General features: G+C 43.7%; 1 protein-coding gene across 1 annotated transcript in view; it reads right to left on the bottom strand.

Annotated features, from left to right (window-relative positions):
* The window catches only part of SHROOM1 (shroom family member 1), a 33,967-nt gene that overhangs the window by 8,598 nt on the left and 1,591 nt on the right, over positions 1–23,778 (bottom strand). Inside the window, exons 2-4 of the mRNA XM_075275059.1 lie at positions 6,087–8,596; positions 3,964–4,031; positions 87–671 (exon numbers count right to left, since the gene is read on the bottom strand). Coding sequence (XP_075131160.1) covers positions 87–671; positions 3,964–4,031; positions 6,087–8,513 — 3,080 coding nt within the window. The 5' untranslated portion in view covers positions 8,514–8,596. The remainder of the gene's footprint in view (positions 1–86; positions 672–3,963; positions 4,032–6,086; positions 8,597–23,778) is intronic.

Raw genomic sequence — 23,778 nt, 5'->3', positions numbered from 1 at the left:
GCCTTCTTCGGGCTGCCCGGTCACAGCTGTCCTATATACACATCCATATAATTCTGCATACATAGTTTTATAGTTCAATTAGTTACCTTGGTGTGTGCATACTTGCGGCTGGTTGTGAATGTATATGTAAGGGGCTGTGAGTTTCCAGAACCTCCTCAGGATGACATGTCTGCTCAAGAGAAATATTAGGGGGACTACAAACATCATCCATAGTGCAGGGCTGTGAGAAGACCCCATTGTCTGTCTGTAGAGATTGTGTCTGCTCTATAGTCCTGGGGTGAACCTGTGATGGAGGAGAGCTGCTGGAATAATCGAGGCCTGCCGAAGCGCTGCCTGATCTCTGGGGCCTGGAATGTCTCTCATTTGCTGATTTTGGAATCTCAGATCTCGGAGGCCGCAGCAGATCCTCTCTGCTTGTTTGTCTGGGCTGGCCTCCTGGCTCCGGACTGGACTTCAGCTTGTCCTGATGGACCGCAGCCGCGCTGCTCACGTTTCCTGACTGAGGGCCGGGCGCGGGGCCTTTCATGTGGTAAAGCTGCTCCGAGCTCTGACTCAGCACCGAAAGCCTTATTCTGTCTGAAGTTCCTAATTCTTCCATGGACTTTCCTCTGCCCCTGGCTGTACAAGCGTTCTCCTTCTCATGTGCGGTGCTGTCCATTGTAACAGACAGTCTATTAGGAAGAAAGGAGATCAACATCAAGACACTTCAAGTAGCAACAGATTTCGAGGTTATACATGCCGTTGACATATCTAATAGGGTGGCTTTCCACAAATACTCATGTGCTTTTACATTAGAAACACATGCATTTTTACCTGTGTTTTTGTGGAAAAAAAGCAACCTATAAATCCAATCTTAAAAGTGGTGGTGGTGCAAGATAAAGGCAATGCATACCACATACAGTATATGTATAAAGTAGCCATACACTTTCAATAGAGGCGGATTCAAAGCTATTTCGACCAACACCCCCATGGCTCGACTGATCATGTCCTGGGGCACATTCGGTTTTATATACCAATAGAAAGCTGACAGTGTGTTGACTTCAGTGCACTGTCAGCTTTCCCATTATGTGCCCCGAGGATGGAGATATCTGTGCCGGTACTGATGTCTACCCACTGTCAGAAGGGCGTTACTGACGACAGTCTAGCTGGGCTGTGAAGAAGTCAGAAGTCGACAGTGTGCTGAATTCGGTGCAGTGTTGGATTTCCTGTTATGTGCCCCAGGGCTGGAGATATTGGTGCCGTTACCTATCTCTGCCCACTGTCAGAAGGGCGTTACTGACGACAGTCTAGCTGGGCTGTGAAGAAGATTCTTCCCCTGTCAGTACTCATCCATAGCCCTGTACTGTCAGAAGGCGCGTTCCTTACTGCCCAGCCATGACGCTAAGACGTGAGGAACGCACCCCTGACTGTACTCATCCATAGATTAATACTAGGGGGACGTTCTTCACAGCTTAGTGTCACGGCTGGGCGGTAAGGAACGCGCCCTATGACAGTACAGAGCTATGGATGAGTACTGTCACCAGCCTGATGAAGGGAGAGCTTTAATATCCCGAAAGCTCGCAATATGTCATCATTTTTTTAAAGTTAGCCATTAATAAAAAGGTATCAACTACTGAGGACTTCTCTCAAAAACTTTTTATTTCATATCCACTGGCTAACACGGTACCAAGATATTTTTTCTTCTGACAGTGGGCAGACATCGATAACCGCACCAATATCTCCAGCCCTAGGGCACATAACAGGAAATCAAACACTGCACTGAATTCAGCACACTGTCGACTTTTTAGCGCTATATACAACTGCATGAAAGATCCTCTTTTAAAGTTAAAACCCAAAATAATTGAAACATTAAACTGAACGTGGCTCTGGTTGAAGCTGTCATTTAGGATCAGTGCAAGGTGCAATATAGGTGCAGCTTATATATGTACAGTCCTATGAAAAAGTTTGGGCACCCCTATTAATCTTAATCATTTTTAGTTCTAAATATTTTGGTGTTTGCAGCAGCCATTTCAGTTTGATATATCTAATAACTGATGGACACAGTAATATTTCAGGATTGAAATGAGGTTTATTGTACTAACAGAAAATGTGCAATATGCATTAAACCAAAATTTGACCGGTGCAAAAGTATGGGCACCTCAACAGAAAAGTGACATTAATATTTAGTAGATCCTCCTTTTGCAAAGATAACAGCCTCTAGTCGCTTCCTGTAGCTTTTAATCAGTTCCTGGATCCTGGATAAAGGTACTTTGGACAAACAATTCAAGTTCAGTTAAGTTAGATGGTCGCCGAGCATGGACAGCCCGCTTCAAATCATCCCACAGATGTTCAATAATATTCAGGTCTGGGGACTGGGATGGCCATTCCAGAACATTGTAATTGTTCCTCTGCATGAATGCCTGAGGATTTGGAGCGGTGTTTTGGATCATTGTCTTGCTGAAATATCCATCCCCGGCGTAACTTCAACTTCGTCACTGATTCTTGAACATTATTCTCAAGAATCTGCTGATACTGAGTGGAATCCATGCGACCCTCAACTTTAACAAGATTCCCGGTGCCGGCATTGGCCACACAGCCCCAAAGCATGATGGAACCTCCACCAAATTTTACAGTGGGTAGCAAGTGTTTTTCTTGGAATGCTGTTTCTTTTTGGACGCCATGCATAACGCCTTTTTTTTATAACCAAGCAACTCAATCTTTGTTTCCAAAATGAAGTTGGCTTCTCCAAATGTGCTTTTGCATACCTCAGGCAACTCTATTTGTGGCGTACGTGCAGAAACGGCTTCTTTCTCATCACTCTCCCATACAGCTTCTCCTTGTGCAAAGTGCGCTGTATTGCTGACCGATGCACAGTGACACCATCTGCAGCAAGATGATGCTGCAGCTCTTTGGAGGTGGTCTGTGGATTGTCCTTGACTGTTCTCACCATTCTTCTTCTCTGCCTTTCTGATATTTTTCTTGGCCTGCCACTTCTGGGCTTAACAAGAACTGTCCCTGTGGTCTTCCATTTCCTTACCATGTTCCTCACAGTGGAAACTGACAGGTTAAATCTCTGAGACAACGTTTTGTATCCTTCCCCTGAACAACTATGTTGAACAATCTTTGTTTTCAGATCATTTGAGAGCGGGCTGTCCATGTTCAGCGACCATCAAACTTAACTGAACTTGAATTGTTTTGTAGAAAGAAATGGTCCAAAATACCTTCATCCAGGATCCAGGAACTGATTAAAAGCTACAGGAAGTGACTAGAGGCTGTTATCTTTGCAAAAGGAGGATCTACTAAATATTAATGTCACTTTTCTGTTGAGGTGCCCATACTTTTGCACCGGTCAAATTTTGGTTTAATGCATATTGCACATTTTCTGTTAGTACAATAAACCTCATTTCAATCCTGAAATATTACTGTGTCCATCAGTTATTAGATATATCAAACTGAAATGGCTGCTGCAAACACCAAAATATTTAGAACTAAAAATGATTAAGATTAATAGGGGTGCCCAAACTTTTTCATAGGACTGTATGTAAACCGGAGTATACAATTGGCCATCTACATCCCTGGCATAGATACTCTACGGCAGGGGTGCCCAATACGTCGATCGCGATCTACCGGTCGATCGCGAAGGACGTATGGGTCGATCGCGGGATCGGTGTCTGCTTGTTCACAGCACAGGCTGAGAATCATCTCCGGACACTGGCAGGCCGGAGATGATTCTCAGCCTGCTTTGTGAACAAGCAGACACCGGAGAGCTGTCTCCTGCTCTCACGCTCCGCCCAAGGCCCCACCCCTGCCCTGCCCCAGCCCCGCCCTTGGCTCGCCCCGGCCCCGCCCCACCCCCGCCCACAAGAAGTGGGTAGTAGATCTTATCCCTTGGTCAGTTTCTAAAGTAGCACCCCTGCTCTACGGTATTTATGTAGGATTATATTAATGATTTATAAATGCAATATATATTATTCTTTTTCTCACCTGTGGTCACAGATCTGGTTATTGCTTGAAAGTGCTGATGTGGAGGACGTCACGTGGCCAGTCGGTACCTAAAGAGAGTCAAAACTCAATGAAGCATTTTCATTTAATGCAAAATCTATAAAAGTTCTAAAATGAAATAAAAAAAAAAGTGCTATAGGTGCAACTCGTGGAAATAGATCTGGCCCTGCTGTCTCGTAAGAAGAGACCGGTACTGAGAGTTGGGTGGGCCGCCGAACTATTGCGTTTTGTTCCTGTTTGATGCCATTTTTCTACACTTTATATCTTCCTGCTGTATAGGTTTAGTCTAAGTACTTATTCACATCCTTCCGTCACTTTTTCGCAACATACGCTGCATTCTCTAGTTAATACCGATAGTTCACCGACCTCCATGTTATCTCTTCCAACGCGTTCCAATCTACATGACTCATTTTGTGGATATAGGATGTGCTTAATAAAGTCTTTCAATATGAGAGTCTTAATAAAATGTCTTTATATATAGTACGAGTGGATGGAGTATTAGTATAAACCACACAGTGGATTCTATACTGAAATAACCACATGTCTATGGATTCTCAGCATCCCGATTTGCCTTTGGCTAAATTCTAACAACTGGCATTCCACAATTTTTTTTCTTTCCGTCAGCTGTGCCATGTTATATTCTGACTGGCACAGCAGCTGTTTTCTGGGGGACAGATGACGCCACTATAATACTTATAATTTAGGCTTCTGGGTGTCGACGGACTTCATAGGAGATGCCACATATTATACGTTGCAGTTCAAGACGCACATTCTGTAGGATTTTACAGGTCTGGAAATGCGTCATCCTATCCTAGATCACCAAAATTAATATATACTATAAGCGATCACGTGTACAAGTCAGATACTACCGTAATCCATAGCCAAGGGATAGAATATGTCCAATGACTAGATAAGAGATTGGAAGATTCGGTAGTAAATCTATAAAATGTACCGTATATGGTGGCACAAAATAGGTCAGGAGAGATGAGGGGTCCTCTTTAATGGTGACCCAATGTTATTTCCATGGCAAGGTGAACGGGGTTGATATTTTTTTTATAGGCAATGTAGTAATACAGTACTTGTAAAGCAAACCTATGGGTGATATCCAATAAAATCCACACCTTTAGGGGTCACTCACACGGAGTAACGCGGCGCTGATTCTGGTACAATAAGAATCAGTGCTGCAAAACAGAATCCCATTGACTTCAATGGGTTCCGTTTAACGCGCATAACACATTGAAATCAATGGGAGGCTTTTAACCCATTTATTTCAATGTGTTGCACGCCTAAAACGGAACCCATTGAAGTCAAAGGGATTCTGTTTTGCAGCGCTGATTCTTATGCGAGTTATCGTGCCAGAATCAGCGCCGCGTTACTCCATGTATGACTGCCCCCTCAGGTGGTTGTGCATATGGTACCGCAGGTTAAGGGGTTATTCCCATTTAGACAAATCGCTGCCAAGAGGGTAATAACTGCTCCCCGTAACCCATAAACCGTTATAAAAGTGGCCATACACATTAGATAGATGTGGGTATACAAAAGAACAACCAGCGAACGGTTGTTTCCCTAATACAGCCATAGACGTTCAATGTCAAAGGGAGAAGAACAAAGTTCATTTATGGGCTTCCAACTAGTTGATAAAAAATTTAACCATGTCTGTATTGTCAAGTTCAGGTAGTGTTTTGGTTGAAATTTTAAATTTCAAATTTCGAGGACCTTTCATGTCGTCAGAGATGTGCGGTATTACATATTGCTAGAAAGTCAACAGTGCGTACTTTCAGCTTTGCCGGTATACACACTGGTGTTGACGATATTGGTGCAGTTAGTTTCGGCACCGCTATCTCTCCACTGTCAGAAAGACGGGCCTTACTGCTAAGCGTCATCGCTGGGATGTAAGGAACAAGGCTATGGATCTGTATGGTCAGGGGAGGGGGTAGTACGGATATCTCCAGCACCGGCGTGCATACCGGGTAATCTGACAATGCGCTGAATTCACATCTCTGAGGACATGAAAGATCCTTTTAAAGGGTTTTAATAATAAAATAAGATTTTTCATCCAGTCACAACATTGTAGTCTCCCTCTAAGAAAAAGTATAACAACGTACCTGAGGGTTAACGAATTTTGAGTTCTTCTGGGAAACAACTGCCGAAGAATCTTCAGAATAACATTTGTTGTTGTTTAATGGCGATTGATCAAAGAACGCTTTATATTTGGCATTCACAGCTTTGTCTACTGAATTTACAGGATCTCCTTGAGACATCTTTAACAATCGGTCATTCCATGTGACTGTCGCATCGTAGGAAGAAGACGCTCCAGTTGATCTTCTATGGTAATACGGCTGTGAATGATCATTACTTGACATTTCGTTTGCCAAACCTTTCCATTCCGGCAAAGACTTTATTCCCGATGGTTTCGGCATTTGAGCCTGGTGAACACTGCTGGGCCTTTGGTTTGCTTTACGCTCCATATACTCAACAAGAGCGTTGTGTTGGATTTGCTTGAGCTCAGTCTTTGAGAGATTTGAAGAGGAAAGCGTCCGTTCCTTATCTGTAGACTTCATCCTATGGTGCTCAGCTAATTTGGTTTGACTTGGTCCCTCATTGTTCCAGACAGAGAAAGCGTTATGTACACCGATATGGTCAAGTTTTTCAGGTTCAGAATAACATAACTTCCTTTGCTCCTTGGTAAGTCTTTTTCTTCCACCAATTCGTGAAATAATGGACTTCTCCGGCTCCTCTTTTTTGTAATTAACATCCACCACAGTCTTTGGCTGGGCAAATTTAGCTTCTTCGTTGGATCCAGATAACGAATACGACCGTACGTGATCGATGGAAGGCCTCTTTGGAGCATTCCATTTCAGTCTTACCGGCAAACTCATCTGCAAGTCTTTTCGCTTAAAAGAAGTTTCTCTCAAGACTTTTTTCTGGGCAACCTTAAGTTTTTCCCTGTAGTCATACATAAAACTTTCTTCCGATGAAATCAAGTTACCACCCGTCTCGCATTCGCTGGGGTCATTGACAGAATTATCTACAAGTTGGGAATGACTTTTGGTTTTCTGGAGAGGCCTTTGTGGCTCGGCTACCTGTGGTGTAACAGAATTGCCCGTTGTCTGAAACGTCTTGGAATCTTTTTTTGAGTCTACGTACTTTGGCTGATTTTTGAGATTTAACATAGCCAAATTACTGTTCTTTCCTCCAGCAAGATGGTACAGCATTGGGGTGGAGGCCTTAGTAATCTTCTCACTGGTTAATTCACTAAAGGTCGGAGGCATCGTCATCTCGTGTTCCTGGGAAAGCAAAGGGATAGGTTTTATGGTCGCATCTTTCCTGACGTGTGCTTTATAGACATTTTGGAGATCATCTCGATTCACTGATTTGGAAGGTTGATCAAACAAGTCTTCGCCGGGCCTACCGTAAAGTGTTTGACTGTTCTTTGTGTGGAGACCTTTGTATTTGCTATCCCATTGTCCAACGCTGTCACATTCTAGGTCCTTAATGTTCTGAGATTGTGCTAGATATTGTTCTTTGCCTACCTGGTTATGTGCCAAACCCTCCGCTCCTTTACTGTTTGTTCCTTCATCAACATAACAATTGGTTTCTTGAGCTGGCTTCCAAGAACCGCACCTAACTTCAATTTTCTCCGACGCGAGTTCGTCTAGTGAACGTCTTGTGCTTTTCGTGGTTGCTCCTTCATTTAGGCAATAATCGGTAAACAACTTGAAAACATGGCTTGGATTTTGCTCTTCTCTTTTCACGTGAATTTGTTGGGTCATCTGTATGTCTTTCTGTTGAGGGCAGTCTGTATTTAACGCCTTCGCCTGAAAAGGGGAATTATTGTCATTGCCAACACAAATGACGTTATGTGAGATCGCCAAGTTACCCACAGAGGACAAATATGAGGAACTAGTCAATAAATAATCTTTTTCCCGACTGCAAGACTGGTTCCATTCTCCTTGCGTAGAGTCTCTTACCCACACAGGGCTGTGATCTTCAATATAATGGCGACTAAGCTTGTGCTCAGGAGACGAAAAGTCGCTTGTGCTTGTGGGACTTCTCTTACTCTTGTGGCTGAAATGATCTGCAGAATCCCTGATGATATCGGACTGTTCAGATTGCTGAGCATTTACCCTTGTCGGAGGTAAATTATCGTCATTCATAGTTACTTGTGGACTTAACTTAGCGATTCTCCCAGATGGATAGTTTCTCGATTGATAATCTTCACTACCTAAATTCTGTTGAACATTTCTTTGGTCTGGTGCACTTGGGTTATAGATAGCTTTGACATAATCAGAGTCCATATAAGATACCTGGTCCTCATTCAAGAGACAACCTCCATGTTGGAATGGATGATAGTCCGTAACATAAGAACTGCCAGAAAAGGAGCTGTAGGCAGAGTCCACTACAGCAGCCATAGTCTTTATAGGCGAGGAACTCCGCACACAGCCATCTGAAACCAGTCTATGCTGAAGATCGGAAATATCGCCCGTGCTTCTTATACTCCAATTTTCTAGAGCATTTCCAAGTGACGACATCACTAAAGGAAAGGGGTCAGGATTCTTTTTTTGTGACTTTCACTGAATCGTCATTTTCCTTGATATTCCGCTTCCAGAGTATCCTGAAGGGGGAGAAAAAGAAAAATCATGATTTTGTTCCAAGTGTCATGTGCCAAAGTAGTCTCCATTGAGTGTCCGACATGAACATCACTCTAACCTTACAAATTGACTAGCGGTTACGAGGTCACGCACACAATGAACAGCTTCTGGCCGGCCCAAACAGATGACCAGTAGAGGGGATATCTGACTATCCCTGGACTATTTCCAAGCAGATGAAAATCTGGCATCACAGTGGCCATTACATGTCCCACCAGTCACCTTTGCCTAGAACTGTAGCGGCATGAAGGGCAAGAAACCTATATAGCTACAGACTGGAACTCGACTGTCTTAGGTTCTGTTTGTAATCCGCCAATGCTTAGGTTTGAGCATGGAGGCCTCGTGGTGAGCGCTTCACTCCCGCCTTCACTATGGAGTCCTAATGGCTGTTGTGATGATATGAAAAGCCATCGCATACAACAGTCAGTAACCCCTAGTAGGGATATTAGGGACACCAGCTCAGTGATATGTACAGGACATTCTCTGGCCACATGGGTTGCCTCTTATGGCAGGGCTTCCAAATGGTATTATTCCAAGCCAGAGTACAACACTTCCTTGGCATGTCTGGTATCTAGATTTATCACCATTCAAGCATTTATGGGTTCGGTTAGGACACCACCTTCCACAGCCTACAAGTGTGCAGAGTGTACAGGCCCAGCTCAAACTGTATAATTCCGAACCTACAGATGTTGCGACTAGAGATGAGCGAACACTCTTCGGATCAGCCGATCCGAACAGCACGCTCCCATAGAAATGAATGGAAGCACCTGGCACGCAGACTTTGCCGGCGGCCGGCCGTTTAACCCCCCGCGTGCCGGCCGCTTCCATTCATTTCTATGGGAGCGTGCTGTTCGGAATGGCATACAACACGCATTAACCCTATTGCCGCTACTCTATCTTATGAGTCAGGGCTCGTTCACATCTGCGCCCGGGACTCCGTTCTGCAGGTTTCCGTTTCCTGCACAAAACAGAGCAGGAGACGGAAACCTGCCCGCATCTTTCCAAACTCATTCATTTGAATGGGTTTGAAAAGTGTCCGGCCGTGAGCGCCGGTGAGAGTTTTATGCTCTCCGAAACCGGCGAAACCGGTTTTTTAAAACCGGACACACAGTCGGACATGCAGTACTCTGTGTCTGGATTAACAATAACGGTTTCGCCGCGGAGAGCTCAAAACGCTCATTGGTGCTCATGGCCGGACTGGGCATGACAGGTTTCTGTCTTCTGCATGCAGAAGACGGAAAACTCAGAACTGAGTCCGGGCGCTAGTGTAAGACCCAGCGTCACTGATACTATTAATGATAATAATAATAATAATAATAATAATATAATAATAATACTAATAATAATAATAATAATAATACTAATACTACTACTACTACTACTACTAATAATAATATAATACTAATAATAATAATAAAAAATAATAATATTGAGAAATAATGATAAATATGATTGTTATTATTTTTATTAATACTAGGATTCCTGGGCTATAAGATCAGTGTACGAAGTGGAAACGGGGCTCATTGGGGCATATCATATACCTTGTACGCCTTCTGGCGTCCATAAAAAATACAGACCCTATATGTAAGGGACATGTGGACACGTGACTAAGGCCTCACATTGATTAGATAAGTGATCTTGTGGTTGCTCTGGAGGGTACGGGCACGTGTGCGGGCACCTTTACATAATATGCCCTCTTTAAAACAGCTAAACAGATTTCTGTTATTCGGCACAAGGGGTAATACCCACAGTCCTGTGCCAAGATGGAGGATTTCTTAGTCATTTCCTTCCAGACTCAATCACATGAAATGATGGCATTGTTATCCTAATCTGCTGAGTGATTTGGTAAACCTGCAAACATCCATCACTCAAAAATGCCCTGGCGGTGTGATGGGACACAGATCAGATCCAGGGCCAGATACATTCCAGAAAAGTCCTTAACCACCATGGCAAAATGCATTTCCAGCAGCCTGATATGTGAGGGAATAAACCGGGGCCCATGTACCTGCTGTAGAATATACGACAAGGGTTTCTGCCTTTCTGATTAGCTCCATAGCTCCCCCTACTGTTCAGCTCTTCAAATAACAGCACTACTACTGTACAGACTATGCTGTTTCCACAACCCATCCAGGACAGTTTTCTTGGCGAGGTTGTGGAGAGATAAGAAACGGGCACAGAACCTGATGGGGTTGTAGGAGCCGGGTTCTGTCCTAACACACTGCTAATTGGTGAGAGTCCAAACTGAACTGTTGCCCACACGTATAGTTAGCGTTTTGTCGTATAGTAAGTAGCTCAGACGAGCAGGATTTCTATTATTGTTTTGCCATTTTTGCACATTAAACCTGTTTGCACCTGAATTTTTGTTTCAGTCTCTGACTGTCTGGGTCTGTGGCTCCTACCACTGAGCCCTTTCCTTCCAAACAATGGAAACCGACAACATTTCTGTAGGTATAATTGACACCCTGTGAGTTACAAAAACGCAACTTTTTTTGATATCCTGCTAGTCCACTGCGGACATTTTTCTGCAATGCGTGGATGGGAATAGCCAGTATCCCTTCCAATTTGCAGGGACTGTAAAACACCAATTTTTGCAGCTTTTACATTACATTGGGCCACCGTCTTATGGAGATCTCTTTTCAGTAGAGGCAAGATTACAATGATGTCTATATCGAATATATAATGCCATCTACATAAGCAATACATAACTCACAATAGGTGATGGATACAGCTTATCTACTCCCCGTCCCGCACAATGACCTCTGAACAGATTAAAATGAACATTTCCAGACTATTGTTTGTATGGTCTCGATGGCTGCTGTAAAGGATCTTTCTGTATACTCAGTGAAGGTGACTGCCCCATAAACAGGTAGAGAAACCCGAATGAAACACAATCAGAAACTAAAAACATTATTAAAAAAAATCTTGGCTGCTTGTTTTATGAATCTGTGTGAGATCATTTCTCCTTGGTCACCTCAATGAAAATAGTTCCAAATCCAAGCAGTCAAAACATACAACATGGCCGATATCTTCCTGGGTCATGGACACCAAGTGGACGGAAAACTCTGTTGCGTGAATGAGTTCTAGGAAATTTTCTAATTTTACTACGTTTGAGAAAGCTGCTCCTACTGGTGGCTGTAGTGCAGTGATGGAGAACCTTTTAGAGAACGAGTGCCCAAACTGCAACCCAAAACCCACTAATTTATCACAAACTGTCAACACGACAATTTAACCTCAATACTGTGCGGATCCACAATTGTGGACAGTTACGGACGGTCTGTAATAATATCAATTGTCTGCTATAAAACAGATACTATGTGATAAAAATAGTGAAAGGCCCCCACACAGTACAATCTGCTCCACAGTGGCCGATACACAATACAATTTACTCCACAGTGACCCCCACATAGTACAATCTGCTCCACAGTGGACGATACACAATACAATTTACTCCACAGTGACCCCCACATAGTACAATCTGCTCCACAGTGGCCTCCACACAGTACAATCTGCTCCACAGTGGCCTCCACACAGTATAATTTGCTCCACAGTGGCCGATACACAGTACAATATGCTCCACAGTGGCTCCCACACTGTACAATCTGCTCCACAGTGGCCCCCACACAGTACAATCTGCTCCACAGTGGCCGATAAATAATACAATTTGCTCCACAATGAGCCCTGCACAGTGTAATCTGCTGCAAACTGGCCCCACACAGTATGATGGGTGCCCACAGAGAGGGCTCTGAGTGCCACCTTCGTGACCTGTGCCATAGGTTCGCCATCATGGCTGTAGGGAATACCGCCATATTGTACTGGAGGAGGGAAGAATGTGCCAATACTCCCTAGGGCTGAACCAATTTGGTTATCATGGCTTTATGCTCATTTCCATGCTTAGTTTTATCTATGCGGACGAGAAGATAGAGAAGGAGTGCAAACAGGGGAAGAGTTCAGCTCTCAATATGGCTTCTTACTGGCAACCAAAGCCGAAATAAGAAGGAATGTATTTGTTTTTAAGTAAACAAGCGTGTGGTATTGTTTTCTGTAAACTCAGACTCTGGGAAGTCAACATTAGGATCTTAGCAAAACAAGCATTGCTATTCATGGCGAAGTAGCAGTGACTGGATCCTGATGGCCTCTATTATTAGTCTAGATAATGCGCATGATAACCAAGCAACATACCCTGGTAAGACTAAGACAATCTTATCCACTTGTCTATAAACAGATCCTCCACCTCCAGTATGTAGAGGTTAGTTCTACTCGGAAAGCTTTAGATGGATTCCAAGGGCTGGTCAATGTCTTCTTGTTTGGCATGTGTTCACACAGGCTCCACGCGCTGACATCACAGAGCAGAGACTGGCGGTCTTTTTTCAACTTTTTTTTACTATAGAACCACAGAGTCCATGATCGGAGCAGCTAACCCGCTGTGACCTATAGTAGCAGCACGGCGGACGGGATTACTCACATCTCATCCACATGCGACAAAAACCTGCAATGCAATTACCGCTACAGGTTTTACCCGCACATGTCAACCTTAGCAATGCAAAAATTGAAAGCCAAAGGGTCCTGCTGGTGAGCCGCAGTAAAAAATACCCAATCCCCACTGAAATTCTGGAGTGTGTTCACACTGTGCGATTCTAGCTGTTGAACAACCAGGTTTACCTGTTGGGCCCTTTATGAAATCTGCCCCATCTCATATTAATACTGTGAAAGCTTCAGACTATAACAGTAACGATAATACATCACTGGCTCAATAATCATGTCAAAATTGTGGCACGAGGCTTCAAGCCCTGCCCCTTTGACAATTCCCCAATTTTTTTTTATAAGCCCTGCCATTTGTCAGACAAGGCACTGAAATGGTCAGAAAGTGTCTAAAATAATAATAATAATAATAATAATAATAATAATAATAATAATGATAGTAGCCGCTCCACTGAATCTATTGCAGTTGGTGTTTTTGCTCTAGCCTCCACCTTTCCCGAGCACCAAGTGCAGATAGTTTTGGTGCCTGAGGTGCTATCTAAGCTCTGTAATATCAGAAGGGGCGGTGTCAGGCAGGGGGCGTGAGTCAGAGCTTCAATCAGAGGTCGCTAGTGTCAGAGATCAGAGTCACACCCCTTGTCTAGTCCTACCTGACACCACCCACCTGACCGCACAGAGCCTAAATAGCATATCAGGCACCAAAACTAACAGCACATTGATTACTCAGGCATGGTGGGGGCTAGAGAAAAAATTCCAACTATGCCAGAATCAGTGAAGCAACAGCTATTAAATGATGTAAAGACCTGGCCTTGTCGGAAGTGGTGAAAGGTCCTCTTTAAGTGATATCAATCGCTGATAGAACTGGTCCAGCTTGATGCAGATTTAGCAGCTCTGCCATGTTGGGGGCATTTGGCCACCGGACAATCGCCAGGCCCAATAGCAGCAGTGCTGTGTATGTTACCGTAAAGACAAAAGCACATGCAAACCTCTACCCTATGAATTTGGGAGTGATTATTAAATATTACGACAACCATGTAGATTACATTTTAACCCCAAAATGCAAATGTACAACAAAACAGTCAATATATAGTAGGAACGGTGAATAAAGTGTAGGGGTGAGGATTTTACATTGCAAACCGGTATAAAAATAGCAGTGATCTTTATATAAGAAAATCTTTCTAAAACAGTAAGTTGGTGTATGAATTATAATGGTGTGAAGAACAAAGCAAATAGTGTTACAAGCTCCGGAACACCATGTCATGGTCATGAGAAACTTGTCCTTTATCAAAGTGCAAACAGCACAGGTAAATATTAGGTAAAATTCTTCACATACCAGCGGCTTGCAAAATATAAAACCAAAGGACCTGCTCTGTAGAATCATTTCTTCATATAAACAGGTGCAAACAGGTGGTCGATACTGAGAGTAAGGCCTCGTTCACATCTGTGTTTAGGTTCCGTCTGGGGAGTCCGCATGAGTCCGAATAAACTACTGAACGCAACTGCAAGCGTGTGCCAGTGAAAGCACATGGACCCCATAGACTATAATGGGGGTCCGTGTGCTTGCCGCGAGATCTCCGCAGGGATCATGCAGACTGGAAAGTAGTTCACAATCTACTTTACTGACTGCATGGCCAACACACGGACCCCATTATAGTCTATGGGGTCCGTGTGCTATCATTGCACACCCAATGCGGACTCCCCCGAACGGAATCCAAACGCAGATGTGAATGAAGGGTATCACAAAGTTCTAGAAACCAGTCTGGAACCACTTGATCCAGAGCATACTGGGAAATTTTGATGCAACGCTTTTCCATTTTTGTTTGTAACCATGCAGTAGTGCGGTCTATAGGAATAAGGTGTATGGGTGACAGCTTTATAAGTCCGCTATTTGTGAAATGATTGGTTTGGATACAAATATACAATGATATATGGACAAGTCTACTTATACAATTGATAATTTTCTGATAATACGCAGGAATTATAATATTGCCTCTGCCTGCACTAAGAGCCGGAGGAGAGGATTATATCTATGGTTGGGGACGTGTGTACCCCTATGTATCCCAAGTGGGCAATATTCTCTTTTGATTATTTTGTGCTTTATGGTTACATTTTTACGCACTTTATTGTATTGTTCAGGCAGGATATTATAGGCATAGCAATGCTTGTATGCTGTGTGACATGATGTATGATGGAATTTCGCCAAGGTTTTTAACTTATGTGTGGTCCAGTGCGGGTCTTGAGTAGAGATGAGCGAGTACTGTTCGGATCAGCCGATCTGAACAGCACGCTCGAATAGAAATGAATGGACGTAGCCGGCACGCGGGGGGGTTAAGTGGCCGGCCGACGTCAAAGCGGAAGTACCAGGTGCATCCATTCATTTCTATGGAGCGTGCTGTTCGGATCGGTTGATCCGAACAGTACTCGCTCATCTCTAGTCTTGAGTAGACCTCAGGTCCAGGTGTGAGTCCTTGGATCATTACTGGGCCAGAAAAGGCTGCAGATTCTGTACTCTAATGCAGATCCATGGAGTGAAAGGAGGTGTGTGGGTCTGTCCTGTAACTCTGAGTGCGGTGAGACAATATTGTGCTTGTTTAGTTCTTGTGGCTAGTAGTAAGCCACACGTATAGTTAGGTTATCCGTTCTGTTTAGTAGCTCGGACGAGCAGGTTTTTATTTTGCTTTTGCCTGAAGTTAAGGCTGTATTTTGTTTTGCTCATTTTGTGCCTTAAATCAAGGTATATTTATTGTCCTGTTTTTTTTCTAAATAAATCAGTTTGCTGCAAATTTTGTGTCCCTGTCTTGACTGTTTGGGTCCGCACCACTGCTTCTAACGCTCTGCCTTCCCCACAATACATATATTCTGTAACTACTTTTTTCGGAAACATTTTCCCCAAAACAGGTCTGAATGAACTAGTTATGGCAAAGAGAGTTTTGTACAGGGAACACAACAATACCCTATAAATACAGAACGCTAAATTCTCAGCTTTAGATACAATCCTATTCTTTCTTATGAGCTCCTTGTAGTTACCTTGGATCTATTAAAGTTAAAAGCATACATTAATAAGACTCCGGCCCGATACAAATTGCTTTGTTTCTTAGGAAGTGTGGGTGGACAGGTGAGTAGCCAGAATTAGTCACCACGTATAATGACATATACACACGTATACTGTGTATAAACATATATATCACAGCTGTTATACACCTATAGTAAACGTGCAGGCATAGAAGTAATAACCTACACCCAGACAAAGGCTCTTATCTGGAAGAAGCCATAACGCCAGCAGAGACCACCTCCTCCGATAGGATCTTTATCTTCAATTTTTAAGTCAGAGGACTGGTAAAATTTCCTATCCAGGAAGCGAGCGAAGATCTGGTTGCAAATAACACAGAGACAAAAGAGCCTTTGTGATCTCACCTTAAATAAATTATACAAGAGACGCAGAGTTAAATTACCCAGCAGATTCGGCACAGCGGGAGGACGGAAATGCCAAGTGACGGTTGTCTTGTTTTGAGAATTGATACAGAAGACATAGTTATTTTGTTGTCCTGGTCCTTAGAACATGGAGACCATTCATTAGAGGGAGGTTGTGGCTGTTCGGAACATTTGCCGTCATAGCAGGGGGGCTTGTAATGAGGAATCTGATGTTATATACTGGGTATAGGGGGTATATATAGAAAGGGATAGGAAATTATATAGTATAGAGTATAAAATCCCTGCCAATCCTTGACTGGTGGTTTTCCCTTGATCAACGGCGGCACTGTCTGTATTCTCAGTAGTCACCGCCAGACTAGGCATCATGGCTCCCATGACTGCGGGGTGATGCCAGTAGTAGGGGACGTGCCCGGCGAGACTACTGGCATCATGGCTCCCATCACTGCGGGGTGATGCCAGTAGTAGGGGACGTGCCCCGCGAGACTAGTCATTGACTGCAAAGACCATGTGCCGCTTATAAACAAAAGACTAGTGAACTGCCAGGGGGGTCCGTGTGGTTTCTGCACGAAACGTGGAGATAAAAGTGCCACTTACAGGATTTTTCTCTCTCCATGATTCATGCTTACACGGAGCGGAAACCACACAGACCCCATTATAGTCTATGGGGTCCGTGTGATTTCTTTAGGTAACCGTTTTTTAATGCGTATAGGTTTCCGTACGGGGGGTCCTCAAGCAGACTCCCCAAACAGAAACCCAAATGCAGATGTGAACCGGGCCTTAGACAATCAAAATTTATCACAACAGCAATCGGGGAGGAACAGTCACCGGCCATCCTCTTGTACACAAAGCGGGACCGCCAGGGGTGTCAGAGCTGGATTGGCAGGGGACGATATTGATTATTTCAAAAAATAAAGTCAATCCATGGCTGTCTTTACCTATAGAAATACTGGGTACTTCCAAAGTGGAACAAGTCCTTAAATAAGTTCTAGGTTAAACTGAAATGAACCCAGACAGTGCTTATAGGAGATGGTATATAGATTATGTAAGCTGTGTGCATTACTGTAAGTGCTTCCACGTCACAAGACTCGTAACGTGGGAACGACTCTCCCGCCTAAGACCTGAGTGCTATACGTTTGACGTGACATCAGTCTTAGCTGCACCCTAAGTATTACTGAAGATCCGGCCATAAACATGTCCCACAGACTCATAACTATCCGCCATGAGTGCACTCCCTGTCACTTGTCCTTTAATGTTGGCTTCAATCACTGACGCATCTCCTCCCGACTAGTAAAGGGAGAAGGTTATAGGAAAGGATAAACAAGGAATAGAAGAAAGAAGAGGCTTGTGCTTCATACATGCTCTAGACGTGGTACGCCATATACCCCTAACTCATCCACATTACATGGAACTACCCCCAAACCTTTGATCACGCACCGTGCTTCAAACTACGGTATCACATAAGGACAGTGGGCGGATTTATTAAAATGGTCTAAAAGCAAAACTGTCTTAGGCCCAATTCCCATCTGCGTTCGGGCCATTCCGTTCCCCTATCCTGCAAACAGCACTTTTCTCTCTGCATTTTTTGTGCGGAAACCAAGCGGAAACCACACAGAATCCATTATAGTTTATGGGGTCCGCAGGTTTCCTAAGGCAACCGCTTTATGCAGATAGGTTTCCGTTCAGGGATTTATTATATTCTCTGGTCCAAAGGCCATATTGTCAAACTGTCCCAACCCTCGAGGATCACAATAAACCTTAAAGGAGCATTCTAACCGGAGACACTCCCGGAATATCCAAGGTATATGCCATAAATATCTGATCCCATTTCCAGAACTCCCATCTGTCGAGGGACCTCTTTCACCTCCATTTGTACTGCAGAGACCATTTATATCTACATCTCTCTTTTACAGAGATACTCCCATAAAGCTACCGTGTAGATACAGTATGGCCAGAGGCCTAACTAGAGACTCCTAGGCCCAATACAAAATCTATAACAGAGTCTTCCATTTACTATGTGCCACCTATAATATGGATGTCCTATTATACTGTAATGGGACGTTTGGGCTCCTCAGTCTTTAGGGCCCCATGGAAACCATTACCTCTCCACCTGTTATATCTATGCCCCTGGTAGTCACATCGTTTGTAGTATGGTTAGTCATGTCAACACTAGAGATGAGCGAGTAGTATTCAATCGAGTAGGTATTCGATTGAATACTACAGTATTCAAAATACTCGTACTCGATCGAGTACCACTCGCTGTTCGAATGTAAAAGTTCGATGCAGAATCAGCATTGATTGGCCGAATGCTATACAGTCGGCCAATCAACGCTGGTTCTTCTCCTGCCTTTAGAAGTCTTCTCCGTGCAGCTTCCCCGCGGCGTCTTCCGGCTCTGAATTCACTCTGCCAGGCATCGGGCCTGGGCAGAGCCGACTGCGCATGTCTGCTTGTAGTGTCCGCTTGTAGTGCGGGCATGTGCAGTCGGCTCTGCCCAGGCCCGATGGGGAAGCTGCACGGAGAAGACTTCTCGGAGGATCCAGCCCGACCCTCACTCGTGGACTTGGTAAGTATAATTTGATTGAACGTTGCCTACCCCTGAAACGAGCATTTCCCCCCATAGACTATAATAGGGTTCGATATTCGATTCAAGTAGTCGAATATTGAGGGGCTACTCGAAACGAATATCGAACCTCGAACATTTTACTGTTCGCTCATCTCTAGTCTACACATCATCTATCCCATTCTGAGGGACCACACAATGATCAGAAGACCCCTGTTCTGCTGATATATATGGTGATTATGACACATTACAACATTCCCATCCCCGCTACGTACCTCCGACACGGGAAAACATGAAAACATATATACACGTGTATGCTACCATGATAATGTTGGAGAATTTTAATATGACCTTAAATATTATAAGTGACTATGTTCATTGGCTACAGTTTAGGTGTATTTCTTATTGGGATCTATAGTCCAATCTCCATGCCTTACACTGCAGTTCCACATGTTGTCAATGGTTAATAATAATATAATAAATTTTATTTATATAGCGCCAACATATTTGGCAATTTGTACAATTTGTTGCTGGGTGTATACACAGTCCGGACAGAATAGGAACCATAAGAAATTAAATATGGAAAAAGTGGAATTATGGAATGAAATAAATGTATATAATACTGGCAAATACACATCCCATAAATGATACGTTCCAATGCAAAGCCCTTCCAAAAATACATGAAATTAAAAATAGCATCGCAACGGCCGACTATAGAGGCATTCAGAAGCGAAGGAATTCAGCAGGGAAAGTCTTATAAAAGAGGCTTTTGCCCTATAAATCTATCAGTGATTGCAGGCATGCCTCGGACTCGCCATTATGCTGAGACATAATAAAAAGCCACATTATTGTAGAGTCTGGAATTCTTAATCAGTACATCAGAATGTAGGGGCTTTGCTGAACCACATGGACACTTGTTGAGCAGACATGCCAGACTAGGGCGGGTATGAAACCTGAGGACAAGCCATAAAAACGAGGTTTATTTTACACAAGGCCAGACTATAGTGTGCTAAAAGTCTAAGCGGATACCTATCAGCACTCAGACGGCTACTAACTCTTATTATAACTATATCCATATGTGTTGCAAAGGAAGTGAGATATAAAAGCGGCGGTTACACTCAGCAGGCACAAACAGGGAAATGCAACTACTTGACGCACTACATACCGTATACGCAGTACAGTGATGATGGAAATGTATAGGTAGTACTAACATTCCTTTTATCATATATTTCGGTCCGCAATGTACAATCTATATCAATATTTCCACCTACCACGTGTTCTGTATGGTAGCGGTGTCATCTGCCTTCCCTGGATCTAGAGTCTTATATGACTATTACCTATAGATACAATCCTACAAGGAATAGATTGTTCTATAAATGTCTTCAGCTTGGTAAAGATCTGCATGTATAGTATATTTGGTAAGAATACGGGATGGGTTACTTCACTCGTCGCCATCTGTGCGTTGATGCTTGGCCACAGATCTGACCTCCTACAGACTCCTATATAATAGATTACAGATTTATTGGCCGTTTGACCACTTATAGCATAATTCAGACTAATCAATGTAGTGGACACAATGGATGGAATGTGGGGGAGGAGGCAAAGGTTTTATTCCATGGACGGCTTAAACAAATGACGAAAAATGAAAGCCTGGCGTTTACCACTACAAAGGAGCCAGAACAGCCTGTTCATTCAGGAAGACGAAACAACTTCCTTGTAACACGACTTACACTCCAGCATTGTCTGGACGGGAGAGAATTGTAGAACACAAGTTCACTTTTTAAGCCAACAAAGTGATGTCATGGTACAAGGACAAGGAGCATAGTGATGTCACGGTGCAAGGATAATGCAGGTAGTGATGTCACGGTGCAAAGATTATGCAGGTAGTGATGTCATGGAGCAAGGATATTGCAGGTAGTGATGTCACGGTGCAATAATAATACACGTAAAGTGATGTCATGGTGCAAGGATATTGCAGTTAGTGATGTCACGATGCAAGGATAATGCACGTAGTGATGTCATGGTGCAAAGATATTGCAGGCAGTGATGTCATGGTGCAAAGATATTGCAGACAGTGATGTCATGGTGCAAGGATAATGCACATAGTGATGTCATGGTGCAAAGATTTTGCAGGCAGTGATGTCATGGTGCAAAGATATTGCAGGTAGTGATGTCATGGTGCAAGGATAATGCACATAATGATATCACGGTGCAAGGATAATTCATGTAGTGATGTCACGGTGCAAGGATAATACACGTATTGATGTCATGGTGCAAGGATATTGCACGTAGTGATGTCATGGTACAAGGATAATACATGTAGTGATGTTACAGTGCAAGGATAATACACGTATTGATGTAAGGGTGCAAGGATATTGCAGGTAGTGATATCACAGTGCAAGGATAATGCACATAGTGATGTCACAGTAGAAGGACAATGTACACAGTGATGTTCCAGTACAGGGATAATGTACACATAAAAAGATCACAGTCTCAACATATGAATAAAGTAGCTATAACGTCACATGCAGGTATTATGATGCCCCCAGTACAGTAATGGAGATACATTTCATTTTCCACTTCCCCTTCTTTTATCCATAGTTATCACTATCTATCACCCCAGTCCTCAGTGGTCCCTCTTAGCTGTTGGGCCCCTGACTTGACACCAACAGGCGAATTAACACAATAACCTACATTGCTACGTATTTTCTCTGTGGATTCTGCGCTCAAAATCTTCAACAACTCAAAGTGTGATGTTGTTTGTGGGTAAATTTTTAACAAGCTGTCTTCATGTAATAGTAAAAAAAAAAAAAAATCCATGTGGAATTGAAGGCATGCAATGAATGGGGATTTTACTCTGCCATCTTGTACAGCAGCGTATAGGAAAACGCCAATAAGGCTCAAACAGTGGCCAGCAATAGAGTCAAATAGGGATAGAAATTTTTGTTCTATTTCACGCCACATCAAAATCTATCGCCAGGGCAGATTACTTCATTGCTAAATGCATGCTTGACAGCTGGCACGTATAAAATAGGCCTCAATTCATACCACTAGACGTAATGACACCCAGATACGGCTTCATCCTACTGTTACTACATGACCGGTGATACATTCCCTTGTCACCCTATACTGTCATATGTCAGGCGTTACACACCCATAGAATGAAATCCTAAGAGTACACCTGTTTCTGATGAGGTCTGGCATCTAATACCAAACATAGCTGAATAAAAAGAACGCGTTCTTAAAGGGGTTATCCACTTCCTAATATTAATGGCTTATCCTTAGGGTCTGCCACCTGGGACCCCATAGGTCGTAGGTTCCCAGATAGCGTGGCTCCCTGTAATGTTTACATGTACAGCTCACTTGCCCTTCAAACTCTAGCGGTGGCTTTAGGTACAGCAGAGCCGCCATTTTGAAGTCTATGGAACAGCGCCGCCATTACGGCAGACGTGTTAAAGAGAGTTAGGCTTCTTAGGCCAGTAACAGCTCAGACTCACCTGAATGTAAAACTTTATTTGTCCTTCTGTTCACAAATTATCAGATTATTTCTTAATATGCAAATGAGCAATCTGGAGCGCCAAGGGAGGTTCCATTACTCCACGTTCCTCTAAGACGCCCTCTTTCCCCATCAAGGGGTCAAGGAATGGAATTCTTACCTGGTCCTATATTCTCGTGTTTGTGCGAATGTGTTATCCCGGCGTGGGTCATTTTAGTTTGGAGCAACGGCGCCGTCCTTGGTGCTCCAGACTGCTCATCTGCATATTGTGACATAAATGAATATCTCTGCAATGGAGGCACAAGACATTATAGTCAGGTGAGTCTTATTTATATACCTCACCCTTGTAACAGACTCCCTTTAACATTACTGGAAGACAGTGCTGTCCTGGAGAAGCTGATCTGCAGGGGTCCTGAGTTTTGGACCATCGCAGATCTAATATTGATGGCCTAACGATAACTATGTTTATTTAACACAAGAAATATTTACAGTTTACAGTTACATTTTCCTTCTCAAAACATAAAATTTGTGACATATCATTTTGGTCCTTGGGAACTCGGACCCCCACTAATGATGGGGACCTTCTTCTCATGACTGTGTCCCTTCAGCAGGGGTGAACCTAAATTTTTCGCCACCCGAGGCGGACGACAGAAAGCCGCCTGGGAGGAGGGGGCGGAGCGAAGGGGGGCGGGGCGAAGGGGGCTTGTCGGAGCGGTGTTAGCAGGCAGAGAGCAGGCAGGGAGATGACCTGCTCTCTGCCTGAGCGTGAGGGGAGGCCGCTGGAGCAGCGTTGCATCCACAGGGCCTCCCCAATCCACCGTTCAGTGACGGTGACGCTAAGCCAGTCCAGGACAGCTTGTCCTGGACTGGCTTAGGTAAGCAAAAATGCCGCTCTCCCCGGTGCCCTGGCATAGCGCCGCCTGAAGCGGTCGCTTCAGGTCGCCTCATGGAAGGTGCGGCGCTGCCCTTCAGATTATCCAGTCTCTGAACTATATTGGACCTATATTGTGCATTAATTGTTCTGTACACAGAACATGAAGTATAAAGCTTGGTCCACATGGGATGTGCTCACCATGGCGGAGACACTATGGACTTGCCGGCAGCAAATCCACTATGATGTACGGTATTACCAAACCTCATCCACACGATGTGTAATACACCCGCAGAGAAGACTGACCTGTGG

This window comes from Leptodactylus fuscus, chromosome 5, assembly GCF_031893055.1.
Source record: "Leptodactylus fuscus isolate aLepFus1 chromosome 5, aLepFus1.hap2, whole genome shotgun sequence".
Taxonomy (NCBI): Eukaryota; Metazoa; Chordata; class Amphibia; order Anura; family Leptodactylidae; genus Leptodactylus; species Leptodactylus fuscus.
Note: the sequence above shows the minus strand (reverse complement) of the source record. Positions and strands in the feature narration are given on the sequence as shown.